At 45.8% G+C, this 17,793-nt stretch overlaps 1 protein-coding gene across 9 annotated transcripts in view; it reads right to left on the reverse strand.

Annotated features, from left to right (window-relative positions):
* Window positions 1-11,837: 11,837 nt before the first annotated feature.
* HECTD4 (HECT domain E3 ubiquitin protein ligase 4) overlaps window positions 11,838-17,793 on the reverse strand; it is a 194,082-nt gene continuing 188,126 nt past the window's right edge. For all 9 annotated transcript variants that reach the window (XM_047088246.1, XM_047088248.1, XM_047088245.1 and 6 more), the window contains 4 exons: window positions 16,037-16,200; window positions 15,598-15,793; window positions 14,833-15,055; window positions 11,838-14,058 (listed from right to left, as the gene is read on the reverse strand). In XM_047088246.1, the coding sequence (XP_046944202.1) occupies window positions 13,922-14,058; window positions 14,833-15,055; window positions 15,598-15,793; window positions 16,037-16,200 (720 nt within the window). In that variant the 3' untranslated portion in view covers window positions 11,838-13,921. The remainder of the gene's footprint in view (window positions 14,059-14,832; window positions 15,056-15,597; window positions 15,794-16,036; window positions 16,201-17,793) is intronic.

Genomic DNA, 17,793 nt, shown 5'->3' on the forward strand with positions numbered 1-17,793 from the left:
GTGGAGTCTTGTGGTTCCTTCTCCTTTGCCCTCTGTAGAGACCTGAGGGAAGACAGAGTAGGCGAGAGTCAGCCCAGAGTATGGGGAAAGGTGAGCAGGACTAGGCTTTCTCTGTGCTTCCTGGAGCCCTAGCAGTTCTAGCATAAGCTGCTTCTCAGAGCCAGACATTCCTTATATAGTTTTCTATTGGATTTCAAAGAAACTGGCAGTTTCTGCAGCTCTGGTTGTGATTTGGCATGGGGGCGGAGTTGCCTCCAACTGAATCAAGAAAGGCAGATTCCTTAAAAGCCTCTTTTCTCATAGCGGTTGAGTCTTAGTAGAATTATTCATTACCCTTCAGCACCTCACAGTTTGCATAGGACCTCAGGTCATTTTGAGCTCATTTGTTTTTCCCCTCACAACCTAGTGGGGGGTAGGGAAAGAGGGAAAAATTGTCCCTTTTCATAGGTAAAAAGGAGTGACCTGCATAAGGCTATGCAGATAATTCACAGCAGTGCTAGGACTCAAATCCAGGTCTGAGCTATTCTGAGAGAAACAAGCTAGATTAGAAAAAAGAATACATAACTATAGGGATTTTTTTGTATATTATATGTCAGTTAAAATCAGTCCATTAGCTCAGAGACCTTCTTGTGTCAGGTGAAAGAAGCTGGAAAGACTGAGAGACTTGTACCATTTCTGGCATGATTGAAAATCCCCCTGGAGGGGGTGGGTGGTACCTGAGTAACTCCGTCGGTTAAGTGTCCAACTTTGGTTCAGGTCATGATCTCACGGTTTGTGAGTTTGAGTCCCGCATCAGGCTCTGTGCTGACATCTCAGAGCCTGGAGCCTCCTTCGGATTCTGTGTCTCCCTCTCTCTGTCTGTCCCTCCCTGGCTTGTAAGTGCTTGCACGTGCACTCTCTCCCTTTCTAAAAAAATAAACATCAAAAAAAATAGAAAAAAATTCTCTTTCTCCCCCCCCCTGCTGCCCATCTCCTTCTCGTGTTCTCTTTCTCTTTCTCTCTCAAAAAAAAAAAAAAAAAAAAGTCACTAACACTCATACCTTCTACTCCCATTCAACATCTCCAGGCTTTCACCTTGTTTCTACTCACTCACTGTCTATGGGCAACCAATCTTACTAGTTTCTGTTTTATTCACTTTTCTCCCCCTAAACTGTCTTCTTGTTTCTTTTTGCCAAAATAACCAAACACATGTGTATGTTCTTATTTTTTTCTCTTACACCAGAGGTAGCATATTATACTCTTGAACTTTGATTTTTTCACTTAATAACATATTCTCAAGATTACCTCTTTGTATATATGTCAGTTATGCCTCAATTTAAAAAATCGCTTCATTGTGTGGATGTACTGTGTTTTATTCTATGTATGTTGCTTAGGTTGTTTTCAAAATCTTATTAAAAATAATGTTTCAGTGAATAAATTTGTTTCCTTATTTGTGATAAGCAGAATTTTAAGTTGGCCCTGAAGATTCTGGATTCCTGGTGTACATGGTATATATGTAATGTTCATTTACATGGTGTACATGTAATTCCTTCCCCTTGGATGTTGGCAGGACTGTGAATATGATTGATATAGTATGACAAAACTATGAAGGTGTAAATAAAGCCTCAAATCAGTTGGCTCTGAATGAATAAAGGATCATTCTGAGTGGGCCTGACCTAATCAGATGAGCCCTTAAAAAGGGACTGTGAGAAATAGACCAATTTCTTTTTTTTTTTTTTTTAATTTTTTTTTCAACGTTTTTATTTATTTTTGGGACAGAGAGAGACAGAGCATGAACGGGGGAGGGGCAGAGAGAGAGGGAGACACAGAATCGGAAACAGGCTCCAGGCTCCGAGCCATCAGCCCAGAGCCTGACGCGGGGCTCGAACCCACGGACCGTGAGATCGTGACCTGGCTGAAGTCGGACGCTTAACCGACTGTGCCACCCAGGCGCCCCTAGACCAATTTCTTAAAAACCGTAAATAAGTATGATACAGTTTATCAGTTTTAACAGATATAGCTATTCAGGTTTTCTGTTTCTTCTTGAGTGAACTTTGGTATTGTCTTTCAAAGAATTTGTCCATTTCAGTAAGTTAATTTATTTGCATAAAGGTGTTCATAATATAACCTTATTTGAAAATATCTGTAAAATCTGTAGTGATGTCACTTCTCTCATTTTTTGATGTTGATCATTTGTTTTCTCTTTTCCCGATCTGTTTGGCTAGAGCAGAGATCCTCAAACTTTTTCTTTCTTAAAAGGCCAAATAGTCAATATTTAGGCCATATAGTCCGAATTGCAATTACTCGACAATGCTGTTAGAGAGTAAACACAGCTCTATGGGTGAGGCTTCCAGTGAGACTTTATTTACAAAAACAAGCAGCTGGATTATGAGCCATAGCATGGCAACCCTGGGTTAGAGATTTATCAGTTATATTGATCTCAAAAAATCAACTTGGGTTCCATTGATTCCCTTTACTGGTTTTCTGTTTCCATTTCATTGTTTTCCATTCTGATCTTTATTTGCTTTCTTCTGCTTACTTTGAGCTTCTTTCTTGTTTAGTTTAAGGTCAAAGCTGAGATCATTCATTTGAGACCTTTCTTTTTTTGTAATATAAGTGTTTGGTGCTATAAATTTCCCTAAGAACTGCTTTACCTGTGTTTCATATACTTTGGTGTCTTTTTGTTTTCATCCAGTTCAGAATACATTGATTTCTTTATCCTCTGGGCTATTAGTTTATACTATTTGGATATTTTCCAGATTTTTTAAAATTTTATTTGAGAGAGAGAGAGAGTGTAAACACGCACGATTGGGTAAGGGGCAGAGAGAGAATCCGAAGCAGGCTCTGCACTGTGAGCATGGAGCCTGATGTGAGGCTTGGGGCTCAAACTCACAAACCCTGATATCATGAGCTGAAATCAAGAGTTAGACACTTATGGCCAACTAAACTTTGACAAAGCAGGAAAGAATATCCAATGGAATAAAGACAGTCTCTTCAGCAAATGGTGTTGGAAAACTGGACAGTGACATGCAGAAAAATGAACCTGGACCACTGTCTTACACCATACACAAAAATAAACTCAAAATGGATGAAAGACCTAAATGTAAGACAGGAAGCCATCAAAATTCTAGAGGAGAAGGCAGGCAAAAACCTCTTTGACCTCAGCCACAGCAACTTCTTACTCAACACATCTCCAGAGGCAAGGGAAACAAAAGCAAAAATGAACTGCTGGGACCTCATCAACATAAAAAGCTTCCTCACAGTGAAGGAAACAATCAGCAAAACGAAAAGGCAACCAACAGAATGAGAGAAGATATTTGCAAACGACATATCAGGTAAAGGGTTAGTATCCAAAATCTGTAAAGAACTTATCAAACTCAACACCCAAAAAACAAATAATCCAGTGAAGAAATGGGCAAAAGACATGAATAGACAATTCTCCAAAGAAGACATCCAGATGGCTAACAGACACATGAAAAAATGCTCAACATCATTCATCGTCAGGGAAATACAAATAAAAAGCACAATGAGATACCACTTTACCTGTTAGAATGGCTAAAATGAACAACATAGGCAATGACAGATGTTGGTGAGAATGCAGAGAAAGAGGATCTCTTTTGCACTGCTGGTGGGAATGCAAAGTGGTGCAGCCACTCTGGAAAACAGTATGGAGTTTTCTCAAAAAATTAAAAATTGATCGAGCCTACAACCCAGAAATTGCACTACTAGGTACTTATCCATACAGGTGTGCTGTTTCAAAAGGGCACGTGCTCCCTAATGTTTATAGCAGTGCTGTCGACAATAGCCAAAGTATGGAAAGAGTCCAAATGTCCGTCGACAGATGAATGGATAAAGAAGATGTGGTACACGTGCGTGCACACACACGCACACACACGAGTATTACTTGGCAATCAAAAAGAGTGAAATCTTGCTATCTGCGACAACATAGATGGAACTAGAGTGTATTATGCTAAGTGAAATTAGAGAAAGACAATATATGATTTCACTCATATGTGGAATTTCAGATTCAAAACAGATGGGGTGCCTGGGTGGCTCAGTTGGTTCAGTGGCCAACTTCGGCTCGGGTCGTGATCTCACTGGTTTGTGAGTTTGAGTTTGTCAGGCTCTTTGCTGCTAGCTTGGAGCCTGCAGCCTGCTTCGGATTCTGTGTCTCCCTCTCTCTCTGCCCCTCCCTCACTTACACTCTCTCTCTCAAAAATAAACATTAAATAATTTTTTAAAGATTCAAAACAGATGAACATAAGAGAAGCAAAAATAATAAAAAACAGGGAGGGGAACAAAACACAAGAGACTCTTAAATATAGAGAACAAACAGGGTTGCTGGAGGGGTTATGGGTGGGGGGATGGGCTAAGTGGGCAAGGGGCATTAAGGAGGAGACTCAGGATAAGCACTGGGTGTTATATGTAGGGGATGAATCATTGGATTTTACTCTTGAAATCATTATTGCGCTATATGCTAACTAACTTGTTTGTAAATTTAAAAATTAAAAAGTTGGACACTTAACTGACTGAGCCACCCAGGCACTCTAGATTTTTTTTCAAGATGTCAAAATTGAGTGTTTTAATTCATAGTGGTAATTATATGTTTACCTTATTTTTTAATATTAAATTTATTGTCAAATTGGTTTCCATACAACACCCAATGCTCATACCAAAAGGTGCCCTCCTCAATACCCATCACCCACCTTCCCCTCCCTCCCACCCTTGTTTTTGTTTTTTTAAAGTTTAATCTTTACATCCAATGTGGGGCTTGAACTCACAACCCTGGGGTCAAGAATCACATGCTCTTATGACTGAGCCAGCCAGCTGCCCCCAGGTTTGTTACTGATTACTAATTTTCTAGTGGTCAGAGAACATAATTTGTATGAACTGAATCTCTTCAAATTTATTGAGGTTTGTTTTATCCTTAGAATCTTCTCCAGGCCATAAATGTCCTGTATGTACTTGAAAAGAATGTGCATTGTATTTTGGTTAGATGGAATATTATATAAATGACAGGTAGGTCAAATTGGTTGGTAGTGTTGTTCAGGCTTTTATATTATTGATGTTCTGTTTACTTGTTCTCTTAATTATTGGGGGATGGGGGATAGTTCTTTTTGAAATCTGTATTGTAATTGAAGATATTTTTCCTTATGATTCTGTAATTGCTTCATTCTTTTGAAGCCTTGTTATTAGATGTATAAACGCCCAAGATTGTTATGTTCTTGTTTGGCTTTTTTATTATTATGAAATGACCTTCTTTGTAATATTTGCTCTGAGATACACTTTGATATTAAGATAGCAATATTAACATTCTTCAGCTTTCTGCTGATTTGTGTTGGCATAGTATATCTTTTTCCATCCTTTTACTTTTATCCTATTTTTGTTTACATATTTACATTGGTTTTCTCAGAGGCAGCATATGGTTGGGGTTTTTGTTTTTGAGCCAGTCTGAGGAGTTTGTCTTTTAATTTGGGTGTGTCAACCATTTACATTTAATGTAATTATTGATATGGTTGGGTTTAGAATACTTTTTTCTTTTAACTAGTCTCCACACCCAATGTGGCTTGAACTCAAGACCCTGAGATTAAGAGTCACATGCTACTGACTGAGCCAGCCGATGCCCTGATAGTTGAGTTTAAATAAATCTTTTTGCTATTTATCTTTTGTGTTCTATGTGCCTTTTTTCTTTTTTTTTTGCTTTCTTTTAATACTTCTTATGATTCCATTTATCTCTTTTGTTGGCCTATTAGTTTTAACTTTATTGTATTATTTAAGTAGTTGTTTTAGGGTTTATAGTACATACACCTCTGATTTATCACAGTATCACAGTTTACCTTTAAGTAATATTGTGCTACTTCATGATTGGTATTACAATAACATATTTAATTTATTTCCTCCTAGCCTTTGTGCCATTGTCATATATTTATTTTTTAATTTATTTATTTTGGTGGGGGGGAGGGGCAGAGAGTGAGAGAGAGAGAATCCCAAGCAGGTTCTACAGTGTCAGTGAGGAGACCAACGTAGGGTTCAAACTGGGAGATCATGACCTGAGGCGAAATCAAGTGTCAGATGCTTAACCGACTGAGCCACCTAGGTGCTCCTTCCCTCCATTTCTTTATTCATCATAAATCCCCAATACCTTGTTGTTTTGTTTAAGTACTCAATTATCTATTAGGGGCACCTGGGTGGCTCAGTCGATTGAGCGTCCAACTTTGGTTCAGGTCATGATCTCCTGGTTCGTGAGTTCAAGCCCCGCATCGGGCTCCGTGCTGACAGCTTGGAGCCTGCTTTGGATTCTGTGTCTCCCTCTCTCCCTGCCCCTCCTCGACTCATGCTCATGTGTGCTCACTCGTTCTCTCTCAAAAATAAACATTAAAAAATTTTTTTAAGTCAATGACCTTTTAAAGACTTAAACATGTCTTTTATATTTACCCATGTAGTTAATATTTTTGTATTTTTTTTCTTTGTGCAGACCCAGATTCCCACATGGTATCATTTTCCTTTTGTGTGAAGGACTTTGTTGTAGTGCAGGTTAGCCTGTGTTCTTGCAGCTTTTCTATGTCTGAAAAGGTCTTTATTTCTTCTTCACTTTTAAAAAATTGTGGTAAAATACATCTAATGAAATTCAACATTAAAAAAAATGTTTATTTTTGAAGGGGGGTGCAGGGAGGGGCAGAGAGAGGACAGATTATCTGAAGCAGGCTCTGCGCCAACAGCATAGCTGTTGGGCTTGAATTTATGAACTGTGAGATCATGACCCCAGCCGAAGTCAGATGTTTAACCGACTAGGCTACATAGGTGCCCCAAAACTTAACATTTTAATTATTTTAAAGTATACAATTAGGTGTCCTTAAATCCATTCAGTGTTGTGCAATCATCACCACTACTTGTTCAGGAATTTTAATCTTTAAAGGAAATCCCATACCCATTAAGCACTCCCTCCCTAAGCAGTAACCTGATTTGTCTCTAGGTACTTGCCTATTTTCTCCTTCACTATTTGAAAGGTATAGAATTCTAGGTTGATAGCTTTTCCCCTCCCAATACTTTAGATATGTTACTCTGCTGCCTCCTTGCTTGCATTGGTTCTACTGAGAAATCTACCATCCTTATCTTTGTTCTTCTGTACAGAATGTGTCTTTGTGGGGGTTGTTTTTAAGATTTATCACTGATTTTATACAATTAGATTGTGATGCACCTTTGTATGGTTCTGTGACATCAAGTACATTCATTGTTCTACAACCATCACCACCGCTGTTTCTTGTGCTTTAGGTTCATTAAGCTTCTTACATCTTTGTAGTTTTTAAGTAAATTTGGAAAAAGTTCCAGCTGTTATCTCAAGATTTTTCCCCATTTTTCTTCTCTTTAGGGGATTATTCTCCTATATTATAGGCCAAATGAAGTGCCATATCTTACTGACACTCCTCACTTTTTTGGATTCTTTTGTTTTCAGATGGGTCATTTGTGTGCTTCCAAAGTCACTGAAACCTTCTGCAGTCTAATCTGTTGCTAATCTATCCAGTTTTCATCTCAGATATTGAAGTTTCTATCTCTAGACATTGTGTTGTTTATATTTTCCATGGTTCTACCTAACATGTTCATTGTTTTTTTTCCCCTAGCTTCGTAAACCTTTTGTATACAGTAATAACTGTTTTAATGCTCTTGCCTGCGAATTCTATCATTTGTATAATTTCTGGGTCAGTTGCAGTTGATTTTTCTGGGTGCTATTTTGTTGTTTCTTTGCATGTCTGGTGGTTTTTTTATTGGATGCCAGACATTCTGAATTTTACCTACTTACATGCTGGGTATTTTTGTATTGTTTGTTTCTAAAGTAGGCTCCATGCTAGGCATGGAGCTTGAACTCACAACCCTGAGATCAAGAATTGGACGCCCAACAAACTGAGCCACCCAGGTGTCCCATGTATTTCCTGTATTTTTGAGCTTTGTTTTTATATGTGGTCACTTGGAGACAGCTTGATCCTTCTGGGTCAAACTTTTAAGCTTTATTAGGTGGGACCTGAACAGGAATTAGGGCTAATTTTACTTCACTACTAAGGCAAAACCAAAGTCCCACAAATTACAAAGTTTTCTACATTGGCTAGTGGGAATAGGAACTACTTCCTGTTCTTTGCCAGCTCTAATCCTTTTGGCTGGTTCTTTTCCCAGCCTCTGGCAGTTTCCTTATATGCTTGAGCTTATCAGTACTCAGTTGAATACTTGAGGACTCTCAAGAGATCTACAGAGTTCTCTGTCTCTTCCTCTTTAGTACTCTGCCTTGCAAACTAGCTGCCTTTGTTTCCTTTCATGCTTTGTTTTCTGAACTCTAGGAGACTGTTGAGTTCGACTTTGGGTTTCCCCTCCTCTTGCTGCTCTCTGAAAACTATCCAGACCATAAGCTGAGGCAATGGTAGGGCCCACCATATTTATTTTCTCTTCTCAGTTTTTTTATTGCTTGTTTTGAGAACCATACATATGTTAGGTTTTTTATTTTAGTTGTTGTGATAGGGAAATCTGGCTTCTGTTCATTTGTTGTGATTAGAATTAGAAGTGTCTTGAAGGTGTTATCTTTCTAGTTTGTTATAAAGCCTGATGCCATTCTGATTTACATGTAATTTTTCCCCTTGAAGCTTTTTAGGATGTCTGTCCCTGGTATTTTTAAATTGCCCCATGTTGTAAAGTGGTGTGGATTCTTTTTCTATTCAAAGAGCTGGATACTTATCATTTTGTCTGGAACTTGTGACATTCTGTTTTTCAGAATTTTCTTATATTTTGGTTATGTCTCCTGTTTTCTCTTTGCAGAACTCCAGTGATAGTAGGATAGACCGTCTTAGACTCATCCCTTTTTCCTTTAAAATTTTTTTTTAATGTTTATTTTTGAGAAAGAGAGTGCAAGATCGGGAGGGGCAGGGAGAGAGGCAGACACAATCTGAAGCAGGCTCCAGGCTCTGAGCTGTCAGCACAGAACCCGAAGCGGGGCTCCAAATCACACGCTGTGAGATTACCTGAGCTGAAGTCCTATGCTCAACCGACTGAGCCACCCAGGTGCTCCGTTTTCTTTTCATATTTTTTGCCCTATGGGAGATTTCTTCAACTTTATCCTTTCATCTTTATATTAAATGGATTTGATATTTCCCAAACCTTTTATTCTTTCCCACAGCCTTTTCTCTCCTTAAGGGATGCAGTGATTTTTTTTAAGTTTATTATTTACAAGAGCAAGTAAGAGAGAGAATCCCAAGGAGGCTCTGCACTGCTAGCATGGAGCCTGATGCAGGACTCGATCTCATGAAACAGGAGATCATGACCGGAGCTGAAAATCAACAGATGTCTGAGTCATCCAGGCACACCAAGATTTTAAGTAATCTCTGCAGCCAATGTGGGAATTGAACTCACAACCCCGAGATCAAGAGTCACACACTCTACCGAGCCAGCCAGGTGTCCCTGAAGTAACTTTTTCTTTTTTGTAAGATTTTACACCTAACATGGGGCTAAAACTTACAACCCTGAAACCCAGAGTGACTCTTGATCTACCAACTGAGCCAGCCAGGTGCCCCAATGCAGTACATTCGCATACTTTGTGCCATAGTTGTTTCTTGTTCTAGTCTGTATTATCTATTTTTGTTTGGTATTTCATGTTATAGACTCTTCCTCATCTGTTTCTTGCCTGTCTATATTTAAGGCTGGGGCACTAAAGATGAGAAGCTTCTTTAACTGTTCACGTTCACTGTAGGGCAACAAGCTGGTGTTTTCACTGAAGAACCCCCTGCTGTGAGAATCTATAGGTCTTATTTCTCGTTTCCTCCTGAAAGGGGTCTTCCAGTCTGCTGTGTAAACTCAGGGTGGGGCTGGGGTCTTAGCTGCTGGGTTTGATTCTCCCAAATAGGGCTTCTGACTTTCTGCAGAGTGGTGGGCTTGAACAACTGCTTCCTACGTGAATTTCCAATCCTTGTTTTTCTCTTGGCAGTGGGGCCTCTAATTCCTTCTTTGCTTTGCAACGTTTTGGTTTTTTCCAAGGGACCTACAAGAAGCTTGCTGCCCATGATGTCCTAAGTCATTTATTCTTTCAGTAGCTGTCCTTTGAGAAATTGTGGACTGAAATGATTTCTTTTGGTTTCATGAGGATGGAATGTGTGCTTTTATTTCCTGATTTCATTTTGTGTGTTTTTTTTGGCACAGAGGCATTGGGATTTTTTTTTTTTTTTTTTAAGTAGGTACCACCACCCAACATGGGGCTTAAACAGAGATCAAGAGTCACACACTCTACCAACTGAGCCAGCCAGACACACTGGAGCGCTTGTATTTTTAAGAAACTATCCATACGGTAGAACATCCCTACAGAAAAGTGCATGGTAGCATAGGGTTCACTCAACACCTGTCACCACCACCCATATCAAAAACATTACCAGGACACCAGAACACCCCTCATACTCTCTATCCTCCTCTCTGGGACCCAGAATAACCACAATCTTGACATCTTGTTATTTTTTTCTATTTTCAACATTTAAATGAACTCATTATTTAAAAGTACTCATACCATGAAGTATTTTTTTATGCTTGACTCCTCTTGCTGAACACTTGTGTTTCTGACTCACCTATAGGTTGCAGGTAGCAGTTTGCTTTCCTTCCCGTGTGGTATTCCATTGTGTGCAGTAACTTTTTCTACTTCAGACCTTCAACTTGTTTCTAGTTTTGTCTACTATTATTGCTGCTGTATTTTTACACGTCTTTTGGTGAATATGGGTGGGTGTTCTGGTGGACGTACACCTAGAGGTGGGATTGTTGGTCTAAGGGGGTGCGTAGTGGAGGGCACCCAGGTTTCCAGAGTAGTTGTAGGTTACATTCCCCACATCCAGAGGAGAGTTCTGTTGGTTCCATGTCTTCCCCCAGTCCTGGTACTGTCTTTCCTTTTTGGGGGTGGTTGTATAGATTTTGTGATTTTAATTTGCTTTCCCCTGATGACTAATGAGGATGAATGTCTTCTATTATTGGATAGCGTAATTTTGAACATAGTTTTTTAAAGAACAACTCTTAAAGGAGATGCCCTCAGCCATCCTGGAGAGCAAATTCTTGCTGTGCTCAGCTGGGACTCTCCACACAAGGCATCCCCATCCACCCCAGCTTCTCTTAGCTGTGAGTGGTGGCTTTTGCTGTTTCCAGCACCCTGAGGGGAGTTGTTCCTCACCCAAGAGGACCCTTGGTCTTCCTATAATAAAGACATAAGTGGGACACTTTCGCTAAAAGTTGGCATTTATTAAGTGTAAGAAAGGTAGGGTCAAGAGAAAAACTAAATGGGTCTGTGTGAGGACCTCCCCCTCCCATGGAGCAGGACCATGTCTGGGAGACTGGATTCTCCTGCATGCAGACCACAGAGCTCCCTGTGGGGGTGGCAAAGGACAGCTGTGCAAGAGAGCTGAACATCAACCTTAGGAAAGCAGCCCTAAGTCTTTATCTTCTCTGCACTTCCCTTTTGTACAGTTCTAAATCCACTGCTGGCTCCCACCCCCTTCCACTGCAATTATCCGCTTGAGGAAAACCCTCCCACTGGCCTAAGAGTTCAGACTAGCTCCAGTATGAGCAGGGGGGCAGAAGATGCAGGGTGAGGTTCAGCTTTGACCTTGGATTTCCATCCCTTCAGTCATCCTTTCTGTATGACAACCAGGTGCGAGGGGCTGAATGGGGGAGGTGGGGGCGGGGGGAGGATTAGTTGGTAAGCATGAGGGAGTAAGAATCACATCAAGTGTAGAGACAATAATTAGAAACAAATTCCTAACCTTTGGACCGCACTTAAGGATCAGAGCCGCCCAGTCCAAGCAGGTCAGTCATTGTATCTTTTCAGTGAGTAGATGACCACACAACTCTTAACGGTAAGTCAAAATTAGATGAAGGTTATTTATTGGTGTGACTTTTTTTTTTTCCTGTAGTGAGCTTCCTTTACACAGCAATGGTGTAAATAGCCTCAAACTGAATGAAAACTTTGTTAAATGCAACCATAAATAATTATAATAAATATACATCAAGTAACTTTACAGCACACGTTTTTTTAGGGCCAAGGTTTGGATCAGTCTGGACCTCTCAATGTGCTCTCTGGGAGAAGCGTGTTAGCAGCAGACATCTTACTCACAGCTGTCATCAAATCAAGTGATGGGCCAAAAGCAGCTTCCCAAAACCCCCCTTGGGGAGGTAGCTAACAATTCTGAGTCCATTTAAGGGATGGGAAGGATTGGAGGGGACCAAGAATTTAAAAATACAGAGAGGAAGAACCACTTCTAATAATCCAAAGGCTCTTGTTATGCAGAAATGAAATAGGAGGATCCTTGTCAGGACTACGTCCTGGTCTGACCCCCAGGCAATGGGGCTCTGGCCCCCAGGAGGCAGCAGCCAACCATCTTCCTTCCAAGCAGGGAGCCTGCGTGCAGGCCCTCCTCTCCAGACAGGACTGCTCCTGCATCAAACATAACTGATGCATCCAGTTTTAGCTTTTCCTTAGGTGGGGAATCACTTCAGTAATGGTCCTTAACGCATTTCCTAAGAATAAGAGGGAGGAGATGGCTGCTAATGGCTCTAACTCTAAAATCCATACATCTTCCCAACAGGCCAGGGCCACAGCAGAGAAAGGAAAAGCACAGCTTTCTCTCCCCAGCATGCACACTCCAGAACCTTCTAGTCAGCACTCACTCAGAACCTTCAGTATTCACAATATTATACAATAAATACAGTGATGCAATTCCAGGAGAACTGGCAAGGCCCAAAATGACAGTGTCCAACAAGCTGGCATATGCTGCTCTTGAACAAAGTACCATTGGACAAAGACCTGTTTGGGGCACAAATGCACTGGGGCAGCGGGGGAGCCTGGAGCAGCTCCACCCTGGCACACACGCTCACATGGGGCGGCGAGGGGACAAGGGGCGGGCCTGGCCAGAGGGGCAGAAGGACCGCATAGTGGTCCTTGGAAGGTCTTGGTCACCGAAGTAGACCCTGAATTGAGCAGAGCACCTCAGTCAGCCGCTCTCTTTAAAATGGGCGTGTGGCCCTTCTGTTCCTCCTGTCACCAACACTGTGGTGAGGAAGGGCCGTTTCTGAGTACAAAAGGGGGGTAGGCTTGAATCATGTGCTTTCCTGTTCAATCAGTCTCAGAAAAAGCCCCCCCCCCCCCCCCCCCAGCACTGTCCGTCCCTCCTCCTCTAGGCGTCCTGAACTCCTGGAGCTGGGACATGCCTGGCTGTGAACTAAGGTCAGAATGAACCCTTAGGTCTCCTGAGGAACATTCAGCAGGAAACGGTCAGGTCAGGGGCCCAGGAGAGACGAAGGGCAGAGGGCTGAGGGGGAAGGGACGGGCAGCCACCGGGGTGCTTTTCCTCTGAAAAACCCAGACCATAAACAAGGTTCGAAAGCTGGAAGATGAACACAGAAAGCTCCCTGTGTGTCTCCCATGTTGGGGCCCAACCCTTTCAAGATGGAAGGAGGCCTGGGGGAGCTGCGTCCAGGATCAACTCCAGCTCAAGGCAGGAGGGGCAGGGCCACAGACCTGTGAAGATGCTGTGAAGAGACAACAGGATGCTCTGTGTGGCCGGCCGCAGGTATCTCACCACCACCTTCCTGCTGGGTGGTTCCATGATGTGGAACTAACTGGGGCCTTATGGCATCAGAATCCGGTGGCCATGAGAGACAATGTCCGGGAAGATCAAATGAGACACAGGCTGCCTGGGAATTAAACTATCCTACAAACATACCACAAACAGGTGTAAAAGAACCAACCCATCACAAAACATACAAATACAAAAGGTTAAGTCTTCCAGGAAGCCCTGGAACGTGGACAAAAGTTCGGAAAAGCAAAACGTCGCCAACTCCTCACGCAGGGCCTGGAGGGAATGTGCCCTCAGTGGCAGGCTTCCCAAGCCGGCGGAGCGGTGCCTCGGTGACGGACTAACTCCGGGGCTCCCTCCCCTCAGCCACTTAGGGGGTCTTCACGGTAGTGAATGGCACAACGAAGTTTCTCCAGCATGATTTCCAGAGAGGAGTACTGGGGAAGTTTGATCATGAACATGCAGGTCTCCACTCGGATGTAGCGAGAGTCTGGGGAACCTGCAAAAATAAAACCCCCACCAGGCCAGTGTCAGAGGCTGGGCTCTGATCCCAGGGAGACCTACTGGCCGCCCTGCTTTCAGGTTTGCTTCTTTGGGTAGCTCGAAGCTAACCAAGGCCCAAGCAGGAGGAGGGGTGGGGGCAGGGCAAGAGAAGATTCTGGAGGAGAAAATGGCACAGGAAGTTGTACGGCACAGGGGAGCAGATGGCTGACCTGTGAGGGAATCTGGTGGTAGACAGGTTTGTTTAGTCAGCAAAGGGTTGTTTTCTTATTTTTCTACGTTTAGAAGTTGGAAAATTAAAACATTTCTAAAAAGCCCCGTTAGCTTTTTAAAGTTATCAGAATGTAGGGGCACTTGGGTGGCTCAGTTGGTTGACTGTCCGACTTCAGCTCAGGTCATGATCTCACAGTTCGTGAGTTCAAGCCCCACATCGGGCTCATTGCAGTCAGTACAATGTCGCCCCCTCTCCCTCCCCCGCTTGCACCCTCGCTCAAAAATAAATAAAACTTCAAAAAAAGAATGGTGAATCCTTTAAAAAAAAAAAAACAACCCAGAACATAGGCCAACCTTGGGCCTGTACTGACTCTTGGCCGAAGTCAGGTTTGGGAGGCACATGACAACCCCTTCCCCTGCGCGGGCCCGTCCCCCGATTTACATTTGGGCTCAGCTGGCCACTGATGTCCCTCCCTCCTGCAGGGCCCAGCAGCCCCAGCTCCCACTGAGAGAAGGGCCTGTGCGTCCCACTCGGAACACGACAAGGGAAAGGCGGTACCTGCTGTGCCATCTGGGGGAGCAATCTTCATGGGGTAGGGGGGCACGTGGGCTGTGTCAGGGCCCCCGTCTTTGCAGGGGCAGGTGAAGGGGATGCGTTCCTGGTTGCAGGCAAATTTGATGAACTTGCACAGCTCCTCCTGCGTGAACACCTCCAGCGCCCCCCAGAAGAACTCGATGTGCTGGTCTGTCTCCATCAGCCCCACCTGGTACATGGTGTGGGCCTGGGGAAGAAAGGCCCCCGGATGTGAGCGGTCCCGGCCTCTGCTCACCCCGCACCGCCCCGGGCCGGGTGGCTGCGGCGGGGAAACGGCCGCGGGACATAAGTTATGAGACCACGGTAACGACAAAGGCCACGGAGGTGGTCGTGAGACCGCGCCCAGAGCAGAGGCTCCATGAGCGTTACCCGCCCCGCCCCGTGAACACACCGGGCAGGTCCTGTCACCGTCCCCACCAGATGTGAAGTCACTGTTCAAGGTCTCACCGCCAGCAAGAAGCCAGCCTGGGAGGCCGGGGTGCGGCCTGAGAAATGGACGGGGCTTGGCAAGAACGGTCTTCACCTTGGGATGAGGCTCAAGACCCGGGCCCCGGAGGCCAGCCGTCTGGGGGTGAGACCGACCCCACCGCGTCCGGGCAAGTGACTCAAGCTCCGGCTTCCCCAGCTGTGACGTGGGGCGGTCGCCGGGGTGGGGGGGGGGGGCACGTGAGAACAGGGCACTGGGACACGGTGGGGGGGGGGGTCCAGGACAGGCCCCCGCCCACCAACCTTGAGGAACTCGAGGTTGATGTACGGCAGGCCGCAGGTGCGCAGCTCCATCTCCAGCGGGCTGAGCGTGGTGAGCAGCTGCAGGGGGATGACGGCGCCCAGGCCCGCCCTCACGGCCGTCACACACTCGGCGTTCTGGAGCTCCCGCAGCCGCAGGCTCCGGATGGCCGCCGCGTAGATGTCCTTGTTCTCCCACCTGCGGGTGGTGGGGGGAGGCCCGGGCGAGGGGAAACGGTTACCGGGCGTCCTGCCTTTCCTGCCTCCGGGCGTCCGTCACCCGCCTCACGGCTGGGGCCTTCTTAATAAAGTCCCGCTGCTGAACGCACGCCACCCTTCCTGGCACCCCGCGTCCTGCCCCACAGCCGTCCCTCTGGTGAGATCGATCACCTGACCCGGCCCAGGCCGCCCGCCCCACCGCTCCCCTCGCGCGCACACTCACGCCACGGGGATGTGCCGGCCGCGGCTGCACAGCTCCACTTCCTCGCCCGTCATGGTCAGGTACGTGAACCTGCAGCAGGGCTTGGGACCCTCGGGGCTCTCGGTGGCCAGGTGCTGGGAGGCGATCTCGGCACACAGGGCCTCTAACTCCGTCTCGTCGTTGATCTGGAGGGCGGAGGCAGACGGAGGCTAATTGCCTGTCCTGCTCCCAGGGTCCCCGGGAAGACGGAACCCGAATCTCTAGTCGGGCAGACACCAGGCACTGTTTGCACGGGGACCATCCTTGGCCATTATGAACGTGCACATGGCACGGGCCTGGCCAATCGGTTTGCCGGGAGTTCAGGGTTAGGTATGTGGCCCAGGCCACCTGAGACCTAACGAAACCCAAATTGGAGGGCTTTTCCTGTTACCATTTGGAAGCAGCAACGCACTTTCACTGGTGTGGACACGACTCTAAGATGTACATCTTGTACTACTAGGGGCCATCTTGAAACCAATTACTGAGGACATTGTTCGAGCACCAGGATTCAGCCTTGCCTGAAGTCAAACCTACATCCGTGTTTAGTTTTATTTATTTTTTACGTGTTCGTTTTTGAGAGAGACAGACACCGAGTGTGAGCAGGGGAGGGGCCGAGAGGGAGACACAGAATCGGAAGCAGGCTCCAGGCTCTGAGCTGTCACCACAGAGCCCGACGCGGGGCTCGAACTCACAAACGGCGAGATCGTGACCTGAGCAGAAGTCAGAAGTTTAACCGACTACGCCATCCAGGCGCCCCGATCCATATTTAGTTTTAAAAGCAAATCATTTAAAAACACCAAAATTAGGGTCCAAAAGACACTGAGGTGCCTGCTGGGCTACCGAGGAGATGCTGGGATCTGGCCCAGAGAAGAACAAACTTGCCCTTCTGGCACGTTGAAGGTGACTGGAACGAGTACCAGAAGTTCAGAATCTCTCTGCCTGGGCTGCGTGCCCCAACCCTGCTGTAGCCTGGTGTCCCAACACGCTCTGTGGCTCTGCCCAGCGCCTTCAGAAAGAAGTCTCGGCTGGACGGTCTTCCCGGACACTGTCTTATATCCCCCCGCGCACCCCAGGCCCTTGCTGCTACCCACAGCCCCAGGAGGACTTCTTGAAGCAGTGCCGGGCAGGGACTCCTAAACCTCTCGCCCAGAGCGGCCGTCCTGCGTTGACCTTTTAGATAATTCCCTGTCAGCCCCATTTCTGCCACTAATCCGAGATCCTGGCTTTGGTGCGCCCTCATGCCGGCTGCCCTCAAGTGGCGGCTCAGGGGAGGACAACAGACAGCCTGGCCACGAGGCCCCTCAGGGGGCCCTAGTTCTGTGCCTCCTTCGGCTGGGGTTCCCGTCGAGAGCCGCCTCGGCCCGGCCTCAGTCTGCTCCCCTGTGAACACAGGCAGCGGGGGAGTCAAGGGGGAGGGCCGGGGCAGGGGCACCGCCACACTCTGTCTCTAGCTTGAGGAGGCTTTTCAGCCAGACGGGCCTAGGTTCCCCCGGTGGCTCTGTTCCCAGCCCACCCTCCTCTCTGAGCCTCCCTTCCTCCCGGCCTTGTCACGAGGACTTGTGCACACAGCCCTTCCGAACAGGGCCTCGCATATCGGGAGAACAACCTGGAAGCTTCCTATGGCTGGGGCGAGAGCCCAGAGCCCGGCCCACGGCAGGCTACCACGACCGCTAACCGGTGGACAGACCTGAAGGGGTCCCACGGGCCCAGCTGGCAGCCTGAGCGCCGACCACACCCCC

This window comes from Lynx rufus, unplaced genomic scaffold (assembly GCF_022079265.1).
Source record: "Lynx rufus isolate CCGP_SWC_20201006 ecotype Redwood Valley unplaced genomic scaffold, mLynRuf1.p SCAF_24, whole genome shotgun sequence".
NCBI lineage: Eukaryota > Metazoa > Chordata > Mammalia > Carnivora > Felidae > Lynx > Lynx rufus.